Here is a 22,405-nt window from a genome sequence, read left to right as displayed (position 1 = left end):
CACAATATAACAGGATTGGACTGTAAACTTGCTCTGGTAAATCAATCCCTCAGTCTCTTGAAATCTGTACCAAAAAACATCAGAGAATGACAAAAGTAAAAAAAAACATCTATATGGTATTTAAACTAGGAATTTAATGAAAGAAAATTATGTTACAAACTGTAACATGCTGTGTATAATTCTTGTATTATGTGTCAACAAAGATCATTAACTTACACAGTAAATATGTAGTCAATCCAATTTTTACATGCTAGCTTGGAGACAAAATTTGAATATAATGCATCTAAGCATTTACCTTCAATAAATAATATGTACTATTTTTAAAGGAATGATAAAGGAGTCCTTTTTTAATTATTATTCATTGAGATCTTGGGGCCCTCACTGGCTCTGAAGAGGAAACGTGAAACAGGTACCTTCCTTTCCTGTAGTGGCACTTGATCTTTGCTGGTAGATGCGATGTATCTGAAGATTAGAAAAAAAAACCAATGGAATGAAAAATAATAAGTACAGTGAATACCGTAATACAAAATTTCAGTGGTGTAAAATTATATCTGCACATAAAGAAAATACATGGGATAGTGAAACTTCTCTAAGTTCCATATTTCAATGATTCAATTATAAATGATAGACAGCACATCATCATTTTTATTACAACATGTATAGTAAGTTCACATGGTCTTGGGAATACTTCTGAAATTGACATCGCAGAGATGAAATTGCCTCGACCTTATACCTATACATTTATTTTAATAATAAAGACTTAGACTAAGTATGTTTGCATATATGTATCTAGGAGTCTATGTTGCACATTATCTGCTAACATCTGATGGGTATTTCATGATTGTCAGTGCCGACTATTTCAGTGAAATCATTGCTTTTGATTGGCTGAGAAGCACTGGCCTCTGACTGTTACTATGGTAACTGTCGGAAAAAGACAACTTGTTAATGCTGACAACTTTCAAAAAGCAGTTCCCAGAACATGTTTAAAAACGCAAGACAAAGCAAAAAAAAAAAATGAAATACAAAATTTTATCCGAGGATTAAAGGGATGGTCCGGGCCGAAAATATTTACATCTAAATAATACTTGAGTAAAATTCACAGAGCAAAATGATGAAAATTTCATCAAAATAGGATAACAAGAAGTTATTGAATTTTAAAGTTTATCAATATTTTGTGAAAACAGTTGTATGCACTTCGTCATGAATATTCATTAGATGGGCTGATCACATCTCCACTTTCCTTTTTTTTTTATGTTACTAGATGAAATCATAAATGTTTGATTTTTTCATACATGTGTAAATGATGCGTCTCCATTGTAATGAAATAAGTTGCGTCAATAACTAATGCACCTAATCAGTTGTCAATCCAATTGTCAATAGTTCTTGGTTAAAAATATCTTAATAAACCTAATCTCATATAATAAAATACAAAAGGGCAATTGGGATATGACATCATCAGCCAACCTAATGAATATTCATAAAGACATGCCTAGAACTATTTCACCGGAATAATGCAAATCTTTAAAATTCAAAACCTTAATTAGTTATCAAATTTTGATCAAGTTTTCAGCATTTTGCTCTGTGAATTTTACTCTATTTATTGAGATATGTTTCCAGCCTGGACCATCCCTTTAATTCTACTTCTACGGTACCCCCACACATACTGGTAAGTCAGAGGTAAAAAACAACGAGAACCAATTTAATTTCAAAGATAAAAAAATACTTCAGCCTCCAGATTTAAGAAAAAATTCAGGAAATGTTATTTTAGTTCAGACTAATTGTGCACGTTTCATTTCGGAGGTCAATCTGAAATTATACTTCCAGTTCCAAATTCACGCCATTTGGTTATGCAAAAGCATGAATTAAAATTGATGGGCATGGGCCCATGTCACTGGCTAGCCTAGAGGACTCCATGAAGATAATTTTATCATTTTTACATTGTATTTTCATCACGGAGCCTAGACAAGCCTTCTATAAGGTTGCTCGTACAACTGTGTGAACAAAGATGGATTTCCCTCGGAAATCCACCTTTCCCATAATGATTTTTGGGCAAACATTAAATTTTTACATTTTGTAAGCCTTGATACTCTAAATGTGTACAAAGGCTTTAAAAAAAATTAATTGTAAAATGTACAAATTGGAAATTTTCTTACAAAAAGGATCACTTGCTTGCAGATCTTGTCCTCACTGCCTCTGAAGAGTTCACGTGCGACAGGTACATTCCTTTCCTCTACTGGCACACATTCTTTGCTGGTAGATGCGATGTATCTGAAGAATTTTTTTCAAAAACAATGGAGAGAAAAATAATCAGTACAGTGAACAACAGCGAATAACAAATACGTATATATTACAGTGAATAGCAATACATGTCTACACCTAAGGCGGGCAAGGGTTACTACAGAGTGTTGTAAAATTCCATTTGCACTTTAAGAAAAATATATGGGATTGTGAATCAATTTTTACATTGTATTTTCATCACGGAGCCTAGACAAGCCTCCTATAAGGTTGCTCGTACAACTGTGTAAACAAAGATAGATTTCCCTCGGAAATCCACCTTTCCCATAATGATTTTTGGGCAAACATTTAATTTTTACATTTTGTAAGCCTTGATACTCTAAATGTGTACAAAGGCTTAAAAAAAAATTAATTGTGAAATGTACAAATTGGAAATTTTCTTACAAAAAGGATCACTTGCTTGCAGATCTTGTTGTCCTCACTGCCTCTGAAGAGTTCACGTGCGACAGGTACATTCCTTCCCTGTACTGGCACACGTTCTTTGCTGGTAGATGCGATGTATCTGAATAATTTTTTTTTAAACAATGGAGAGAAAAATAATCAGTACAGTGAACAGTGAATAAAAATACGTCTATATTACAGTGAACAGTGAATAAAAATACGTCTATATTACAGTGAATAGCAATACATGTCTACACCTAAGGCGGGCAAGGGTTACTACAGAGTGTTGTAAAATTCCATTTGCACATTAAGAAAAATACATGGGATTGTGAATCAATGATTCAACTATAATGATAAACAGCACATCATCATATTTATTTAAAAAATGAGTAAGTTCACTTGGTCTTGGGAATACTTCTGAAATCGATGTCGCAGAGATCAGTCCTTCATGTTTATAATTCCATGGAGCTCAATAAATGGCTCTCCTTATGCCTCCGAATTTGCTTTCCTAGACACACTCAATTTTATAAAATGCTCAATTGTTGTAGATTGTTATTAAAATTGTAAATGCAACAGCTGTGTAGCTATTAATTAATCTGTGGTGAAACTAGGCTTGGGTCATGTACAAAAATATCGTGCTCCTCAAAAAAAAATTATAAGTAGGGTGTCCGAACTCATATTAGGCCTAAAAAAAGTGCTAGAATTTCATATTTTACATCTTTAAAACCATTAAATCACCATCTCTTTTCCATAATTCTCATAATAGAAGATAAACAAAGACCCCAAAAGAAAACTTGACATCTGAATTACCTAACTTACAGCCTCCTCATATGGAGGGCAGCAACGAAGTATTCGGATCTCCACTCCTGGCGGTTCTGAGCTGGGCCTTCTTCTGGAAACTACCGGTACCCCAGGTCATGTTCACTGACTTCATCTCCTCCTCGAGGCTCAGTATGACTCCAGGTGGTTTTGGGTCTCCCTCTCTCCTGAAATACACAGTCAAAAAGTGATAAACAGCTATTCATGAAAAAATCAGACTCTTAAAATGGTGGAAAAAATAATGAATTTCGATTTTCGGCATTTCAAAATCTCATCAAAATCCTCAAATCGTGTGTAAAGTGATTGGTGCGCAGACACGAGGCGCTGGCCACTATCATAATGTTAAATCTGAAATTGAAAATCATAACTGGCTGAGTCTCAGATTTTTTCCAAGACCAAGAAAATCAGTTTCACATTCGATCACATATCTCTCTCATTTACTTATAACAATATATGGAACAATATCAACTGAAAGATTTTGTGAAATAAAAAGAAATTCATGTTAAATCTTAACACAAATCGTAAGGTCAATATGATGTATGTGCGCAGACTTGCACCGGCATGGCAGCCACACATCCACGCCCGGCTAGTCGCGGCCGGCAGGCAGCGCTGAGGGGCAGTAACAGGATGTCCTGACGAACTCTAACGTTACAGCTAGCCCCGCAGCTAGCTGCGAGCCGCGCCATTTAACAAACTACGAAAAGAAAATCATAGAAAATTGTTAACTTACCTGTAGAGCCTACTGCGAATGTCTTAGCTTTCAAGTCATTGTCCAAATCTGGTCCGTGTGATTTCAGTGGTTGAATTATTATTAAAACGGCCTTCTTTACCCTTCTTCATCGCACTAGCACTCGATAAAAGTGCGGTGCAAATTAACGGCGCGAAGATGGCTCTTTCAAACAGCTTTCAAATTCAAATTAGATTGGCGGTTTGCGTTTGGCGCGGCGGCGCTGGTTAATTTGCATAATTATACGGACGATAGCGATCAGTGGCACTCAGTGCGCATGCGCAGGCCCGCCCGCGCCCGGCACGGTGATTGAAGGAAGATCTGCTGAGTCAGGAATAACGAAGGGGGGGGGGGGGGGTCTAAAGCAAGAAAGAAGTTTTAAAATAGATATACGAACTTCTTAACATAAACATTTCTTCTTGTTTGGTTTTGGTTGGCAACCAGTCAAGAAATGACGATTTTTGCCTCTGCTTTTGGAGCTTTTTTTTTTCTTTGAAAGTTTAAGAATGAATTAGCTTAATATTTGTTCTTTATTTATATTTTATTTATTTTCTTTTTCTTTGAAAGATAAAGATAGCCTTGCTTAACATGGCAAGGTTGTAAACTAGCAATAAATATGCGCGTTATAAATAGAAAAAAATAGCTATTCTATTCACCTTCAAAAATATTTTTAAAATATCAGTGAGTTAAAAAAAGAAAAATACATTAATTTTTATATGATTTGTAAAAATAGTGTAAAATAGTCCTCTTTAACGTAAATTACAAAAAGGGATTAAATAGGAAGAAAATTTTTTCTCGCAACAAATATCTAGGATAACAATTTTTTAAATGTAAACTAGAAAATTTCACTGAGAATAACATGTTTCGATTTAAGTTATATGGTAATATCGAACCACATACTTTAATGAAACTTTTCAAGGTGGAAATATTAAAATTAACATAAAGAATAATTAAGTTAGTTATTATGTAGATATTTTTTTCCTCTTGTCCTCAATCGAGCTGTGTATAGGATGGATAAATGCATGGCATTTATTGTGGTAAAAGGCTGAATTACATGAATTTGTACAGAGCAAAATTTCAGTAAACAAATAAGCAACAAAAAAATAACAAAGTATACTAATGTATAATATTGGAAAGGGGATACAAAGTATACAGGGAGGGGGGGGGGGAGTAATGTCAAAAGCAGGAACGGGCAAAGGTTGGGAGTAGGCTAAATGTATATACCTTTAACATAATGAACATTTTCACATAAATATATATTTAACCAATGTTGAATGAATAACAATACATGTAGATTAAAGAGTGGATTGTATGAAATAATACTTGCTTTTTTTAAAGAAAAGTAACGCTTTGTTGATGGTAACAATAATAATAGTTATAGGAAACACATTAATGAATGATAATCATAAAGAATTATCTCAAAAGGAATTAAAAACAAAGATAAGAGGACTTTGAAGTAATATGATCTGTACAAAAAATATAAATATTAATGTAAAGTGGGTTACAGCTATATTGAGCCAGTGACTTGTCGGATAAGAAATTTGAATGATTACTGCAGATATCAACAATTACAAAAATATTTCAAAAGTCAGTTACAGTTTAAGAGAAGCGACAAATAAAACAACAAAGGTATGAAAACATAGTTCTTATATAATATATATATTTATATATATATAAACTCTGTTGGAAATAAGGACAATGCATTACCACTATGCCTCTAATATACATATATATATATGTATATATTATATATGTATATACGGGTTCTTACTAGAATCAACTGGTAAGTCCTATTGGTTCTGACTGGTATCATTTGGTTTGATATTCCAGTATGGTAAATGGGTTTCAAGTGGGTTATGGGAGGTCTATGGGTTCCAACTGGTAAAATATGTCCCAGTTTAATTTATGGGTTTTAGCTGAAATCAGCTGGTAGATATATACTGGTAATGCCTATTGGTTCTAACTGGTATCAATTGGTTTGATATTCCAGTGTGGTTAATGGGTTTCAAGTGGGTTATGGGAGGTCTATGGGTTCCAACTGGTAAAATATGTTCCAGTTTGGTTTATGGGTTTTAACTGGAATCAGCTGGTAGTATACCAGTAATGTATGCTGGTTTAACTGGTATCAATAATTGGTTTGAAATTCCAGTATGGTTAATGGGTTTCTAGTGGGTTATGGGAGGTATATGGGTTCCAACTGGTATAATCTGCTCCAGTATGGTTTATGGCTTTTAACTGGAATCAGCTGGTAGATATGCCAGTAATGCCTATATTGGTTCTAACTGGTATCCATTGGTTTGATATTCCAGTATGGTTAATGGGTTTCAAGTGGGGTTATGGGAGGTCTATGGGTTCCAACTGGAACACTCTGATCCAGTTTGGTTTATGGGTTTTAACTGGAATCAACTGGTAGGTATACCAGTAATGCATGTTGGTTCTAACTGGTATCAATTGGTTTAATGATATACCAGTATGGTTTATGGGTTTAAGGTGGCATTAACTGGTATATACACCCATTGGGTTTCTATGGGTTCCAACTGGCATCAAATGGTCCAGTTTGGCTAATGGGTTTTAAACTGGAATCTATTGGTAGATAAACCAGAAAGGCCTATTGGTTTTAACTGGTATTAACTGGTGTACTAATTTATACCAGTATAGTTAATTGGTTTCAACTGGAATAAACTTGTATGTTTTCAGCATGTCCAGTTGGGACAATGGGTTTCAACTGGAATATACTGGCATGGTGGGAGTTTACCAGTTGTGCCAATTGGTTTCAACTGGTACCAGTTGACTCCAGTTGAAACCAGTTAAAATTTCAATTGGTTTCAACTGGTTTTTTTACCTGGGTTACTTTTACTTCAGCTCGCGCTAAGACACTGATGACACCGCGTTGATATTGCGTGTTTAATAACGTTAGCGATTGTGTATTTTGGTTGTGGGCCATGCACTTGCAAATTATTATACACATGTGCTTCAAGATCTGCAGTGGTTTTACGTATTAAAGCGTGTCATTTGAGAGAGAGGGAGAGAGAAAGAAAGAGTGAACGAGATGTTGCGCAATACGACTTATAAAATTACAAGGTAATCCACGTACCCCATAGGCATCGAGGTATATCTTTCTGACGTACCCTCTTATAGCGTGGTTCACTGTTTCTTCCCCAAAATAAAGCCCTTTTTTAGCAATCAAGGGATTTTTAGTTAAATTTTAGGGACATGGGTTTAATTTGATGCTGATAGACCTCGTAACATTGTTATTCCATAGTTCTGCCATGGTTCTGCTTTATGGGTACAATCAGTCGTTGGGATGGATGCAATTGTACATTTCGTAAGAATTGCTTTGCGTTAGGAAACAATGATAGATTGTTTGTTACCTAATTCAGCGTAGCGGGATCTTTGGTGATTTATACTTCGGAATGTGGCCCGTTTCACATTCGTCCTAGTTTACATTCTGTTCTGAGTAATAAAGGCCTAGCTACATTGTTAAATTAAGGTTTTGTTCACAATTGGTTTTTATTCCAGTTTCTTCATGTTGTAATAGTAATGATGTTTAATGAAAGTATTTAAATAGTGGTTACGCCTGCATGGTTCAGCGACCAAGGGGGTTGGCGGCCTTGGGGGCTCTGCCCCATCCCCGAAATTTCCAAGGTCAAGAACAGAAAGGAGAAAAATAAAAGGAAAGGGAAACGGGTGGAATTATATTATTTGTTAAATATTAATATGTCTATTTTTCACAAAATTTGATTTTCATTTTAAAAAGGACATCTCTGCTCATGCACTCACTTTCCATCGCTCGCGACCTTTTAGTTTTTAGAAATTCCCCCCACATTTTCCAAAGGGGGGGGGCAAATTTTTCGGAGGGAATTTTTTACAAGCCCCCCCCTCCCCCAAAAAAAAAAAAAAAAAAAAAAAAAAGGTTTTCAACCACAAATTAAGGATATTTCGTACCCGAAAAAAATTTGACAAGCAAAAAAAAAAGTTTTCAACCACAAAGTAAGGGTATTTCGTACCCGAAAAAAATTTGACAAGAAAAAAAAAGTCTTCAATTTATAAAGAGGGGGCACACCTATGTTTTAATGGCATTTTTACATTACAAATTTTAAATTTTGCTTCTCAAAAGGGGGGCACGTGCCCCCTGTGCCCCCCTGGATCCGCGCCTGCATAGGCCGTGATATGCCACCTCAGAATTTTTGCCTCATATTACGCCCCTGTCAGCGAGTGTACAACCATAGAGCTATAGCTCTAGGGTACAACCATGTGGGCCCATGGTAGAAGTAGCTCCATGGTACAAGGAAATTATATTTTTCGTTTGTAAGATTAAGATATTTTTTGGAAAAATCTCAAACTTTTCGGACAAATCGGGTTTTTCTGTCGATCTCGAGGCATAGGTGCCTCAATGGCGTCTGTTCTGTGAATCATTTATCAACAGGCAGTTTATGGCATACCCCCAACATGAGAATAGAGGCAGGAGACAGACTGGTCATTTTCGAGAACATTCACATTTAACCTTGTTTTATGAGCTGTTAAGTATACCTTAGTATACCCCCACCCCCTACCACCGCCGATCTTCATTTCAGTAAGCGTCGTAAATCTCTTGTACCTTGAGACAAGTCAGAGTTGTATGATGGAAGTTGATGAAGTTGCAGAGACGGTGGTTTTTCCCAGGCACCTAATTGGTTATCCTGAGAAATGTTCAATAATAAGCTATTATATCTCTGGTTTTCGTTTTAATCGACCAATTGTTGAAACTTGTCAGCTAACTCAATTTTCATCACTTTGAGATGTTTATTTTGATGTGATTGCCGTTCAAAATTTAGCCAAAATGTGAAAATAAGATACTAAAGTAATTGGAGAGATGGGGCAATTTGAAAAAAAAAACATATACTGGAACATAATACCAGCAGAGTAGGAGATTGGAGGAACAAATTAAGCTAGCAGTTAAAATGGACCTGACATTTGTAACGCACAATAATTAAGTTCTGTAGAGGAATTTAGGCTCAGGTTGCCAATTATTGCCCCTTTTCTCAGAATACATCTGAAAGTTGATCGCGAAGTTGATTGGATTAAGTGTTCTCTACACTCTCATCCCCTTTTCTGCTCACATGGCTCCTCGTTTTATGCAGGTGTGACCCACTATTATTTTGTGGCGACAAACCACGTATTCTTTCTTAAAGGTCAAGTCCACCCCAGAAAAATGTTGATTTGAATAAATAGAGAAAAATCAAACTAGCATAAAGCTGAAAATTTCATCAAAATCGGATGTAAAATAAGAAAGTTATGGCATTTTAAAGTTTTGCTTATTTTTCACAAAACAGTGATATGCACAACTCAGTGACATGCAAATGAGTCAGCCGATGATGTCCATCACTCACTATTTCTTTTGTTATTTATTGTTTGAATCAGACAATATTACATTTTTTACAAATTTGACAATACGGACCAACTTGACTGAACTATATAATATTAAACAATGCTAATTCCACGTGTTCAGGGAGGAATTAATCGTTGTTTCACTTGGCAATGTGGAGAAAATTATAATATTTCATATTTCACATAATAAAATACAAAAAGAAATAGAGTGGATGACATCATCAGTCTCCTCATTTGCATACCGACCAGGATGTGCATATAACTGTTTTGTGAAATTAAGCGAAACTTTAAAATGTCATAACTTTCTTATTTTACATCCGATTTTGATGAAATTTTTAGTGTTATGCTTGTTGGATTTTTCTCTTTTTATTCAAACCAATTTTTGGTGGGGGTGGACTTGTCCTTTAAACATCGAAATGGCGGGATTTGCTCCCTATTCTCATGATTTATCATATTTTTTGTTATAACTTTGGATTTTAAAAAATCAATAGGAACTTGTGTATCATGATTTCTCCATTGTTTTTGTCTTCCAGGTCGTGTAGCAGCACTCAATATGCTAGATCAGAAAGTTGAGATAGAAACAATCCCATTTTTCTGGACTCAGATTTTCGGCAAAAGTGTCAGATATGCAGGTAAGAAAGAATAATTTTTTTTTAATGTTGAGGTCAGGGCGTTGATGATCCACATTAAAAAAACTAAACAGGAGATTTATTTGAAGTAAAGAGGAAGGAGAAAGAAGAGTATTGGAAGGAATGAATTAGATTATTTTGGAGCTATAAAATGCCCCCATTTTTCATTGAAAGAAAAAATTAAGTCACTTGTATATAATGTGGCTACCCCCTCCCCAATCAAAATACCTGCCACCTGTAAATAGAGCGAGATCAGAGAGTAGGCAAGGCAATATCTGTCTGCTATTTTGCCTTCTAAAATTTGATTTTAGAATTCAAAACCATGGCAGTAAGTAGGGTATTGCTTCATCCCTCTAAAAGTAAACGTGAAACGATGAAAAAAAAATGTTTCATATTGTCTCGCTGACATGATAGCTCGTCGAGCTCTTTTATGGCCGTCATAGTTGACTAAGTCTAATTTATTATAGATATCACAATCACTCCTTATCGTTGAAAAAACCAAGTCCTCGAAGATATCACGTTGATAAGAATTACAAAAATAACAATAATAAAGCAAGAACAGTGATAGTTTATCAAGATTTGATTTGTAATAAAGAGGTTGTTGCATTTTTCAGTTTAACATTTCCCTCATAAAACATTGAACATAAAATATGATTATGTATAAATGGAAAGTCAATGATGACACACACGAGAATTTTGATGTTTTAATAGAAATTTCCATAAATAATGATAAATATGCTTTCCATTGAATCATGATTGTTTAAAATGATAATAGTTTTTAAGGGGTAAAGAGGTGATTTACATTATTTGGGAAAAATCGAAACATTTATAACTTCATTGAATAAAGAAAAAAAGAAGTATGACTTTTTCAGCTCCTTCATTTTCATGCTGAAATGTATTATACTGTATACCTTTTTCTGAAAAAAATAACAACTTTTCATAGCTTTCTTGCGTGTGCAACTGAATCTGGGGCCCCGTTTCATAAAAGTCATCATAATAACAAATTTGCAATAACAATTGAAACAAAAGCAGCTTTCAATCTGTTTGGCTGAATTTTTTTTAGAAATTGTTTTTTTGGTTTTTATTTTTAAAATCTTTATGAAATGAGACCCTGAAAACCTTTTCAGTGTTATATTTTGTATCTTCTTTCATTTCAATCAAATCAATCTGTTAGTGTGGACATGGTCTTGAAGATTTTAGTTTTTGTTTTATGGAATTTTTTTGCATGATTTTTTTTTGCATTCCCCCCCCCCCTCTCACACACTCTCTCTATATATATATCTATCTTCTTTCTCTTTCCATCAGGATTCAATGAAGGCTTTGATGATGTTGTTGTTACTGGTGACCTAGATGAACTCAAATTTGTAGCTTACTACATCAAGTAAGTCAGAGTTTGTTTCATAATGACATCATGAGTATTTTTCATGTATATATGTTGTTTTTTTTTATCCAAATGGGTCCAAATAGTCTTTGCCATTCCCTCCCTTTAACTGAGAATTTTATTATTTTAATTTTAATAAGTTTGTTTGAAATTTTTCTGATAATCATCTAGATTTTTGCATAATATCCTGGTAAAAAAATCATGATTTCTGTACTGAAAAAAAGGGCAACAATTTTGTTCTGTAAAAGAATCTCTTTTGAATTCCTTTTAATAATTGTAAAGCTGTGCCCTATAAGATTTATTTAAAAAATTTAGCCCTTAGACGATATATATTTCATTTCATTTCGATAGGGACAACATTGTTGTTGCCATGGCCAGTATGAACTCTGACCCTATTGTTTCACAGTTTGCCGAGCTGCTAGCAAGTGGGAGTGAACTAAATAAATCAGAAATACAGTGAGTATAAAATCAAATATAATCCAATATTATTTGCTGAAGAGATCTATGTTTAAATTTGGCATTTTATGTAGTGGCTGTCAAGTCCTTGAGCAAGAAATCAAATTTACATTCAGTTATTCTACACATAGTTGCTAATTGGTAACCTTTAAAAGAAAGAATAATTACACTTATTCCCACATCTTGATATCGTGGGAAATATATGTGCAAACCATTTAGAAAGGTTTGTTTAAATTAGAATAAAAAGTTAAAACAGGACCATGTCATATCTTTTGTTTTCATATAAGCATTATTTTCACAAGGACTTTGATGTTTTATGATGGAACTCTCCATAGCTCTGCTAGCTAATAGTATTTTACTCTTTGTCATTTTACTTGTATGGTGCACTTTAACAACTTATTGAAAGTGACTGGATGATAGGATCATTGGGTGCATCTGTTATTTCAGTCAAATTTCATTACTCTCTATTTGAATCTGTCAAGAGCACATTTTTTTTTTACTATATATATAGTAATAAGAATATGACTGGACATATCAGTTTCACACAGGTGACTACAAATGTCATTTTAACTAGTTTGTTTTATAGAATGTAATATTTCACAATCCTTTGTATTCATATTCCACTTCTTGTTGCCTGAAATCAAATAAATAAATGAAATTGATATTTTCATCTTTCTTCAGGTCTGATCCTAGTCAATGGTCAAGTAAGTTATGAAATCCCTCTGATCTCAATGATACTACACACCTCTAGCATTAAGACCACCCCAATCAACTGAGGATCATCGGCCGATTGTCGCACCTCAATCAACTGATGATCATCGGCCGATTGTCGCACCTCAATCAACTGAGGATCATCGGCCGATTGTCGCACCCAATAATCCAATGACTATCGTAACCCATCAGCAATTAGCATTATTACTAATCTATGAGTATGGAAGTGAAAGATAATGGCCTGTATTCTGAACTGTGGTCATCTGAAGTCACTGTTTAAATTCATATTGCCAATTGTGAGACAAATTGATCTAAATTCATTCATAACTGTCTGGGAATAATCAGTTTAAGTTACTTTTTAAAGCATACTTTTATTTTTCATGTGTAGAAATTGTGTTTGATGACACAGCTCATTTAATTACTTAATTCAGAAGCCCTGAGAGTTTGAAAGGGGGATCTAATTCATTAAGGGCAAGTCCCAAAATACAAGCATAAATCCTTGATTAAATGCAAATTTGTAGTTGATTAGTTGAAATTCAACTTTCTTGTAACGCTTCCTTATACTTCGAAATTTGGGGACTTTTGCTTGATTTGCAATTGAACTGAACTTTCTCACAATGCCCCATTAGCTCTCATGATGAGTATGTACAACATGAATTATCTTTTCACATAAGTTTGTTCTCAATATCTTATGTATTAAAATTGTAAAAAGTTGTATAATTCAAACAAGAGTCAAAAGTAAATTCTGGTGTTGGATTTTGTGGTTTTCAATCAACATCTCAGATATTATTTTTACAGTATCTTGACTTTGTCCCATTCTAATATATGATCACTGATTTATTCACTATTTGTGCTGTCAAATATTCTTTAGATGAACAAATTTGAGACCAAAGTTTAATTTATTGAATTCTGCAATGTACTATATAAAATTATGTTATGAATAATGTATTCTACTGTATACTGTACTATACAAGGAAAAATATATGGATTTAATGTTTCTTTTTATTAAATGTGTTTATGTAGGGCTCCTATGGAAAGTTTTTTGCAAACCTCAAGTTGTTTTTGAGAAACAATTACCAGTACTGCTGTAGAGCTGACACACTATCTGAAGTTATATATATTTAACCATTGCATTATAAGAAGAAAATTTTCTTATGGTGTGAATAATGTTAGGGTCTTTAACATCTATGCATGCAGAACACTTGGAATGAATGTCAAGTTTTCCACTTCAAATACATGTTATTACTATTTGAGCATTTTTTATTTCCTTTTCTATCCCCTCTCTCTTTCATTCTCCCCATCTTCATCTCTCTCTCTTTCGCTCTCTCCTCTTCATCTCTCTCTCTCCCATCTTCATCTCTCTCTCCCTCGCTCTCCCCTCTTCATCTCTCTCTCTTCCGCTCTCCCCTCTTCATCTCTCTCTCTTTCGCTCTCCCCTCTTCATCTCTCTCTTTCGCTCTCCCCTCTTCATCTCTCTTTTCTCTATCCTCTCTCTATATCTATTTGGTTGTTTGTTTTCTTTCTAAGATAATGGCTACTTTGCTCTGTACCATTCAATTAACTCAATAAGATCATTCTTCAACAACGATGATGATTATACTTTTGCTTCGTCTATTTCTTTAGAAGAGGGGGCGGAGGGTAGTTTCCATTACTATATGGAACACATATATTGAATATTGTAACATAAGACTGAATGAGAGCCTCTGTATGAATCAGTTTGTTCTAGTGTATGTATATATATGAACAGGTTCAACTTTATATTCTTCCTTGCGTGCCTTTTCATTACACAGCAGCTATGCACTGGCATTAAAGCCTGTTAACACTTAACAGGCATGCCACTTTTCAGGTTAAACTATATCAATTTATTTTGATGCCATAGAAATTACATTTCAATGTACAAATTTCTTCAATCTAGATGATTCACAGGATTTTCTATTTATTCCAATTGCCATCCCTGAAACAAGGTAAACTGGAGTTGGTTTAATCATGTGGATGAATGATAGAAAAAAAGTATAAGAGAAAAATCATACACACTAATTGAACGAAATTATTTGCAATATCTTTTGAAAATAAATTCAAATACTAAAATCTTAACCTTCAGAATTATTGTAATTATGTATGACCCATATTCTCAAGTCTAGCTTAACTTTAAACCATGATCTAAATCGGCTAAATTATGGGAAGGAGAAAATGTAAAAAAAAAAATTGCAGCTCATTCATCTCATCTAGAATTTTTCCCCCATATTTTAAATGATAGCTTTTCCAATTTTATTATTGCGAATACCTAATTTGTTCATATTCTAGACTTCTACAATAACTTCACATACGACTCCATAATGAAGCCATATCTTCAGGCCACACTAAACCAGAGTATGGGTCCATTTCCCGAAGTGTCGTTAAAGAAAAGGGAGTCACTATTTTGTGTGTGATCAAGACTTGAATTGTAAATAATATTATACAATCATTTAACTTAGTTAGACTAGGTGCCTATGGTACTAACATGTGTAGAGGATGTGCAAAAGGGGATAAAATGTTATGATATATAATAGAGAGTTGTCTTTTATCAAGTTTATGTAATATATACAACAAGTGTTCTAGAGATTTTTTATACAAGTTATAATCAATTTGTGTGATATATTATGTGTGTATATAATATAATAAAATGTAGCATTGCAATAAATTTAGAAATTGTTTGAATGTGTACTTATTGTTATATCATCCACTATGCTCCAATAGAGACACACTTGCCTTTAGAAGTCTGCTGAGACTGGTAGCAATAAAAAAACCCTACTCAGAAGAAATCTTATGAATACCTTTAACTTAGGTTGGATTTACCTGTTTATGCTACCATGATCATGTTATAGTCATACATTTATTATAGTTATCAGATGCCAAGACAACCCACCCCAACAAACAAAAAGATTAGTTCAATAAATTGAGAAAACAAAATAAATCGTAACACTGAAAGTTTCATCAAAATCAGATGTAAAATAATCATAAAAATAAGAAAGTAAGGATATTGGCCAAAAACATTAATATATTGATGGTATTACTAGTATGTAAGTGTGGATGCATGTGATGTCACACACATACTATATCTTTTGTATTTTAACTCAAATAACAAATATTTCAATTTTCTCCAATAATGTAAAACTTTGCTTGATTGATCCCTCATGTAATATTAATATTCAGTTTGTGAATCAAGGAAGAGCTATATCACAAAAGCCTACAAATCAATTAAAATACATGAACTACAAAAGTCTTGTTTATGGGTTGGTGTGTGGACATCATTGACTCCATGGTTTGCATACATTCCACGATGTGCATATAATAAGAGAATAAAGCAAAATGTCACACCTTTCTAATTCCACATCAAATTTTGATGACAATTTCTTAAGTTATACATGTTCGATTTTTTTCTCTATTTGTTCGACTCTACTTTTTGTAGGAGTGGATTATACTGTAACTATGCAAATTATTTTCAATGAATCTTGAGAGATGAATGAAAAAATGTAAAACAAACTACATGTAATAGATTACAAAACACCATCATCATATGCATTTTATTTCCAATTACTTCCATGATCTCATAGAAGTGAAAACCTTATCTCTGAGTGACCTCTGACATATGTCATCATGCAGGCATCCAGTTGATATAATGCATTTAGCTGACATGTTGTGTTTTCCTCTATGTCATTTTAGTACACCATTGATAATATTTATTTCTTTAAAATGCTTCAAATGTCATATCATTTTCTGACAAAAATAAATGGAATCCTCTCATGATAGTGATATACAGGTAGGCTCTTACTTTGTATTGATGCAAAAGTTTGTATTCCTTCAAATGCACATCCCTCACCACCTACAATGTATCAATTATGCTGCATTTTATAGGGTGTTTAGAGATTTCTGATAAGAGCTTCATGCTTTTGAAGGGAAGGAGAAGGGCCTTTTTTCTCTCAAAATGGTAGACCAGGCCTTTTTTTTTAAAGACACCAGTTGAACTTTTAAAATTATTAAAAATCATTTTTCCTTGAAAATTTTCATTTGAGAGTGTTTACCCCCCCCCCCTCAAAAAAATGAAATAAAATAAAATAAAAACTACAAGAGGCCACCTCCAAACAGGATGTGGCGGGATACTTAAAAAAAATTGATTTACTCAGATGACATGTATCTTACAAGATAGAAGTACAATGTAAGAATCCTAAGAATGTCAGTCCTAATTAGTAACCCAAATGACTGCAAGTATATTCTCATAGCAGAAGCTGAAGTATACAGATGATAACTCAAGTTTAATGTCACATCATTAAATGTGTACTTGACAACTTGCATACATCCATTGTTCTACAGTGGCATCAAGCAAACATGTCTCAAAGTTCAAGAGTTACTTTCAAGCAGTTCTCATAATATGACTCCTTTGGTCATTCCCATTTCTTTGATACTCTTAGATGAGCTAAATGATCATCAATGTATTGGTTAGGGGGTGCTTTGCTGAAATGTCGGACTGTTTTGAATTCCTCCTTTAGTCTGGCTCGTCTTTCCTGAGCATGACAGTATTCCTCTTCCTGTTCGGATGTAAAAAGTAAGGGGTAAAAACTTTACTGAATATGGAAGCAATGCTGTAATCCATGGAGAAATTCTGTGAAAGATGTACCATTATCCTCTCATTGAACAATATCAGCATGAGAATAATAAAATATTCCAATACACAGGGTGCTACATAACTTTTTAGAAGCACTTACCCGGTTGGGCAAGTAAATTCTTAAATAGTTGGAATATACTTGCCCAAAAATCTATTTCACTTGCCCGAAAAAATCATTGAAAAAAAAGTTTTACTTCTTCAAAAGAAAGTTTTGCGGTTTTATAAACCATTGACCTTTTTCTTTCTTTTGACATGTATTGATCTACTTTGTTATTGCATTTCTTTTTCCAAAGTGATTTTATCTTGCCTGCCATGACCAAAATTAAGGGTCAATATATCATATCGACTCTAATTTTAATAATTCTACAGTGAGAATTTTGCTTGCCCAATTCAGGCAAGTGGTTTTGGTCTTTACTTCAAAACACTTGCCCGACTCTAACTTTTACTTGCCTCAGGTAAGTGCTTGTGTAGCACCCTGCAATACAGCATACTACTAAAACTAGTCTTGACCACATATAGTTTTGAATTACTGCACCACAAATCATTCTATTTTTTTCTTCTTCTTCTTTTTAATTGAAATGTAACATTGGTCTCTGTTTAATTGTACTTAGCCATCTTTGTATTTTTACATACACTACACCAGATCTGCAAAAATATACAGTGAGATATATCAACTAGTGGACTACTGTACTTCATGATCCGAAGAAATGAACATCACACATAAGTTTTAAACAAATTAATGCATGAAATAAAAATTACTGCAACTAATAACTTTGATGATCAATTTTACGATATATGTTTTTCTATACTTGGTCAATACACCATGTCAGGTCATCAATTCAGTTGCAGCTTCCAAAGCAATTTATCAGTCATTTTGGTACCCCCAGCAATGAATAGTACCTACCTTTGTAAGGAATGGTCGACTTAAATGTTTAGCATTCTCTTCCTCCACTGCCAGTCTTTCTTCAAGATTTCTGATCATGTATTTGGTGATGGGTCTGAAACGGCGATGTTTGCTGCACATAAAAAAACCCATTAGAATCATTGTTATATTGGGTTTACATTTGTCTTCTCTTATATGTAAGGAAAGATACAGATGACTATACAGTGATTTGGAGGTAAACTCCTACACTTATCACTTCAACCATAATTTTAATTACTTCCTCTCAGTTAGAATCTACAAGGGATATTGAATTCATTGAATGGAAGATGAAATTATTTCAGCAATACAAAAAAAATATGTGGAAAGATGGGAAAATTGAGGAACATCCCTTGGTGATATTGCAAAATAAAATTCTCATTCTTTCATCATCATCATCATCATCTGCTGTAATCTTCAAAGTTCAAAGGGCTCTGCAGCCTACCTCGAAGATGAAATTAGACTTGGACGCACATTATGAGGAGGAGTGAGGGATGTTTTCAAGGTGATTTTGCAGGAGCTTTTGGAAGCTGTCAAGCGAAACTACATTAACTATTTGAAGAGGGAGTTTATTCCATTCAAGTATAGATCGTTGGGCAAAGGCAAATTTGTCAATATTGCCTCTTGGATGATGTGTCTGAAAACACTTGTTTTTAGTTTTTTTGTTTTTCTGGTCTATATATTTAATTTATTTTACTATTATTTGAAAATCAATGACAACCTTCATGTTATAGTAAAGTTTCATTCACAGAATGCCAATATGTGATAAATCAGATAACAAGAAATCACCCTGGTACTGGCCTCCTTGAGCTTGAGTTTGTTACTCACTCATATTAATCACATTCACAATACACTGTGTAATCAGTAATATCTATTTGTTAATTTCTAGATGGTTTATTATTTTCATTGTTTTGGCAAGAGTTCCATATGCACCCCCACTAAAATTGAAAATAAAAAAACATGAAGGTTTAAAATAATATATCTAGCCCTAATATGATGGGAGAGTGGAAATACATACCAAAATATGGCTAATTCCATCAAATCTTGAGCAGGATCAAGCGCGTGTAATAGCCCATACACATCAGTTTATTTAGTCAGTAAAAAGGGTCTGTGAGTCTAGACTAGACTATTGGCTGATAATCGCTAAAACTCAAAGTCCCTTTCAGTATCATCGCTTCTCGCTAACATAGCGGGAAGAGGTCTTGACTGCAGATAAAACTAGGTGAGTTGAGTCCCAACTTAGGTAAGCAACAGTAACAAAATGATAGAAAAATCTGAAGTGAACAAACCGGAAGTCTCAACAATCTTTTCTCATCTTATTTTGGTGGGGGTGCATATGGAACTCTTTCCTTTAAAAAAAATTTGTTCTTTTACACATCCCCACTTATGTATAATCGCCTCGAGTCCTAGCTAGCACTAATAATACTTTCATACCACTCATTTCAATGAACAAGGTTATGATATAACCTTGTTATAATTCCGGGGGGGGGGGGGGCCAGTCAAATGTATTGCTGTACACATGCGTCACCGAATTATTTTAAAACACCCCCTAAATGAGTTTTTCCTCTGTATGCAAAACAACCCCCTATTTTGGCCCCTAAACAAAAGTTGTCGCCATTATATGACCCCTGGGAAAAAACATACCCTAAACACGTTTGGATAGTCTTTAAAAAAAAAAAATGGAAAAAAACATACCCGAATTACGTTTGACCCCGTGATTGACAATTTACTAGTCTTTCAAAAAACCACCCTTTTTGTGCGTTTTTGATACCCTTAACGAGTGCACGTGCGGCCAGCGTCCAAAACTGAAAAAACACCCATTTAAACACTTGTTCACTGCAACCACCCTGCCTGTGGGGAATCTACAGGTTGGACTACGGCATGCCAATGCTATACAGAGCACACACTTTAAAAAATGATTAAAATATCACTTTTGTGACCAAAATTACTAATTTCCATACAGTTGCAATTCATTTTTCATTAGTAACTTGGGAATAATTTTTGTATTGACTAGAGCACTCAAAAACTTGAATTTTGGGCATATTTTTGTGTACGCCCTCTATTGGTGAAAAATAATATGGCAAGAAAATTTTCATTTTTTAATCTCTTATTTTTAATTAAGAAAAAATAATTTAAAGAATCAAATTTACTTAAGGGCCAAGTTGTATGACGAATAGGTGTAATGGAAACTGTCAGTGTAAAAAAATAAAGCATTTGTCCCAAAGAAAAAGAGAAAATAAGCCAAACATTGCCATCCTTATTTTGCCACACATGGAGTTATAACTGAGAACAAGGTTATATAACCTTGTTCATTGAATGAGTGCCTTTAAATGCATTTTTTGGTCACTCATGTATACAGCTATATATTTGACATGCCCCCCCCCCTGGGTTATATTGGTAAATTTTTTCATACTTAAAGAACAATTTATAGATAAAAATTATTATTTAACAAATAATGAAATTTGAAACTTGATTAAAAATAATTTATAATAATAATAATCATTTACAATCACGTATTAAATTTATTATTTGTTAAATAATAATTTTTATCTAGGCCTATAATGAATTGTTCAAGGGTCAAGCCTATTGTATTTGCTTTTTTGACAAACAGATTGAGGGATCTTCACAAGATCGGTCTGGTAAGAAACCTCTCATTTTTCACATAGTGAAATAATTTTTATCCCTAGCCCTAGGCCTACATACGCATAGGACCTACAAATAAAAACCGATTTCACCCTCTAAATATGGATTTCCTAGCCCTAGGGAAATCCATCGGGGTGTGAAGGTCTCGCTTATGCGTCTATGGGAAGAATTTCAAGGCTTCATGATGAAGAAGTATATGTCAAAGTATTAAAAAATATCACGAAGTCCTCCATTATCCATACCCGGCATGTTCACAATGCAATGCAGGATGAACATTGAGCAACAGCAATATGAACATATGGGACTGAACTAAAATATTCCTTAAAATTAAATGATCTCAATAACTTACCCTATAAATTGCACACCAGGAACCTTTGCACTCCGAAAGCGATGGCCCAATAGTACTCTAGTCAACCACATACTTATGGCTATGTCTGTTTTAGAAATCAAAGGGTGTATTTATTGCAAAAATACAATTAAACGTTTCCGAAAATTCAGACCTTTTTTTACAAAAAAGAGCAACATCCAGTCCATGCTATGGTAGCCGCGAGCGCGGAGCGCGAGAGGAGAAAAATGGGTCTAACTTTGCTAGTCAATTGATACTTTTATAATGATTTCATAAAAAATACTTGTAATATCATTACCAAAGTCACTATACACATTCAAAATATAGCTCAAAGCGAAAGGTAAACCAAAGATGTCATTTTCTTGAGCAGATTTCATGCCCGGATTTTACGTCTCAGGCGTACACGCCGCTAATACACGACGGCCCCAAAGCATATTTACTTTACTTTACTTACTTTAAGTCCACGATGCTGTAGGCTTGAGTTGAGTACCTGTTCATCGATCGTAGTATCTCCTCTGGTGGTAGTACAGTATCCATGTTATTAAAACAAAATATATATACCGGTACTTAACACGAGAAAGGACTATCAGAAGTTTGTACATGTGTGCTAAAAACCTTGGGAAAACCCCGGGGGAAAACAAAGACAATACTGCCTACACTGGCTTATAGAGCAAATCATAATTCTTTGACCAGTGCCTATCTAGACAAATTTTGAAGGAGTTGACTGAAGAGGCTGAAACAACACTGTCAGGAAGACTATTCCACATATCTACGACTCTGTTACTGAAAAAGTACTTTCTAATATCAAGCCTATAGCGAGAAAATTTCTTTTCCAACTTCAACCTATGACCTCTAGACCTCCTTTGCGACTTAGTGAAAAGGTTGTGTTGTGTGTAATATATTCCAGTCATGTACTTGTAGACATCAATCATGTCACCTCTCCTTCGCCTATGAGCCAGACTCGGTAATTTTAGTTTCATGAGACGTTCCATATAAGACAGATTTCTAAAACCTGGAATCATTTTTGTGGCTCGCCTCTGTACACTTTCTAACTTTCTTTGTTCACTCAATTTATATGGTGACCATGCG

General features: G+C 34.1%; 2 protein-coding genes and 1 long non-coding RNA gene across 4 annotated transcripts; 1 reads left to right on the top strand and 2 right to left on the bottom strand.

Annotated features, from left to right (window-relative positions):
- Positions 1-110: 110 nt before the first annotated feature.
- LOC129270756 (uncharacterized) lies at positions 111-4,414 on the bottom strand. Of its 2 annotated transcripts, none has more exons than XR_010295169.1 (4): positions 4,226-4,357; positions 3,487-3,662; positions 2,154-2,268; positions 111-462 (listed from the first exon to the last, which is right to left on the bottom strand). It is a non-coding gene; the product is annotated as an uncharacterized LOC129270756 (long non-coding RNA). The 2 variants fall into 2 exon arrangements; XR_010295168.1 differs by lacking the exon at positions 111-462 and adding an exon at positions 2,680-2,797 and having other exon boundaries at positions 4,226-4,414.
- Positions 4,415-10,126: 5,712 nt separating this feature from the next.
- On the top strand, positions 10,127-15,446 carry LOC129276553 (apoptosis-inducing factor 3-like). Its single transcript, XM_054912938.2, has 4 exons — positions 10,127-10,221; positions 11,524-11,599; positions 11,951-12,055; positions 12,737-15,446. Exons 1-4 carry the CDS (start codon positions 10,143-10,145, stop codon positions 12,768-12,770), a joined length of 294 nt encoding a protein of 97 aa, XP_054768913.1. The 5' UTR covers positions 10,127-10,142; the 3' UTR covers positions 12,771-15,446.
- Positions 15,025-21,759, bottom strand: LOC129255037 (large ribosomal subunit protein mL63-like). The gene is made up of 3 exons (XM_054893589.2): positions 21,320-21,759; positions 18,313-18,424; positions 15,025-17,331 (listed from the first exon to the last, which is right to left on the bottom strand). Exons 1-3 carry the CDS (start codon positions 21,388-21,390, stop codon positions 17,188-17,190), a joined length of 327 nt encoding a protein of 108 aa, XP_054749564.2. The 5' UTR covers positions 21,391-21,759; the 3' UTR covers positions 15,025-17,187.
- Positions 21,760-22,405: the final 646 nt, after the last annotated feature.

Source organism: Lytechinus pictus, chromosome 2, assembly GCF_037042905.1.
Source record: "Lytechinus pictus isolate F3 Inbred chromosome 2, Lp3.0, whole genome shotgun sequence".
Classification (NCBI taxonomy): Eukaryota; Metazoa; Echinodermata; class Echinoidea; order Temnopleuroida; family Toxopneustidae; genus Lytechinus; species Lytechinus pictus.
This window is presented reverse-complemented; position numbering and strand designations above follow the sequence as displayed.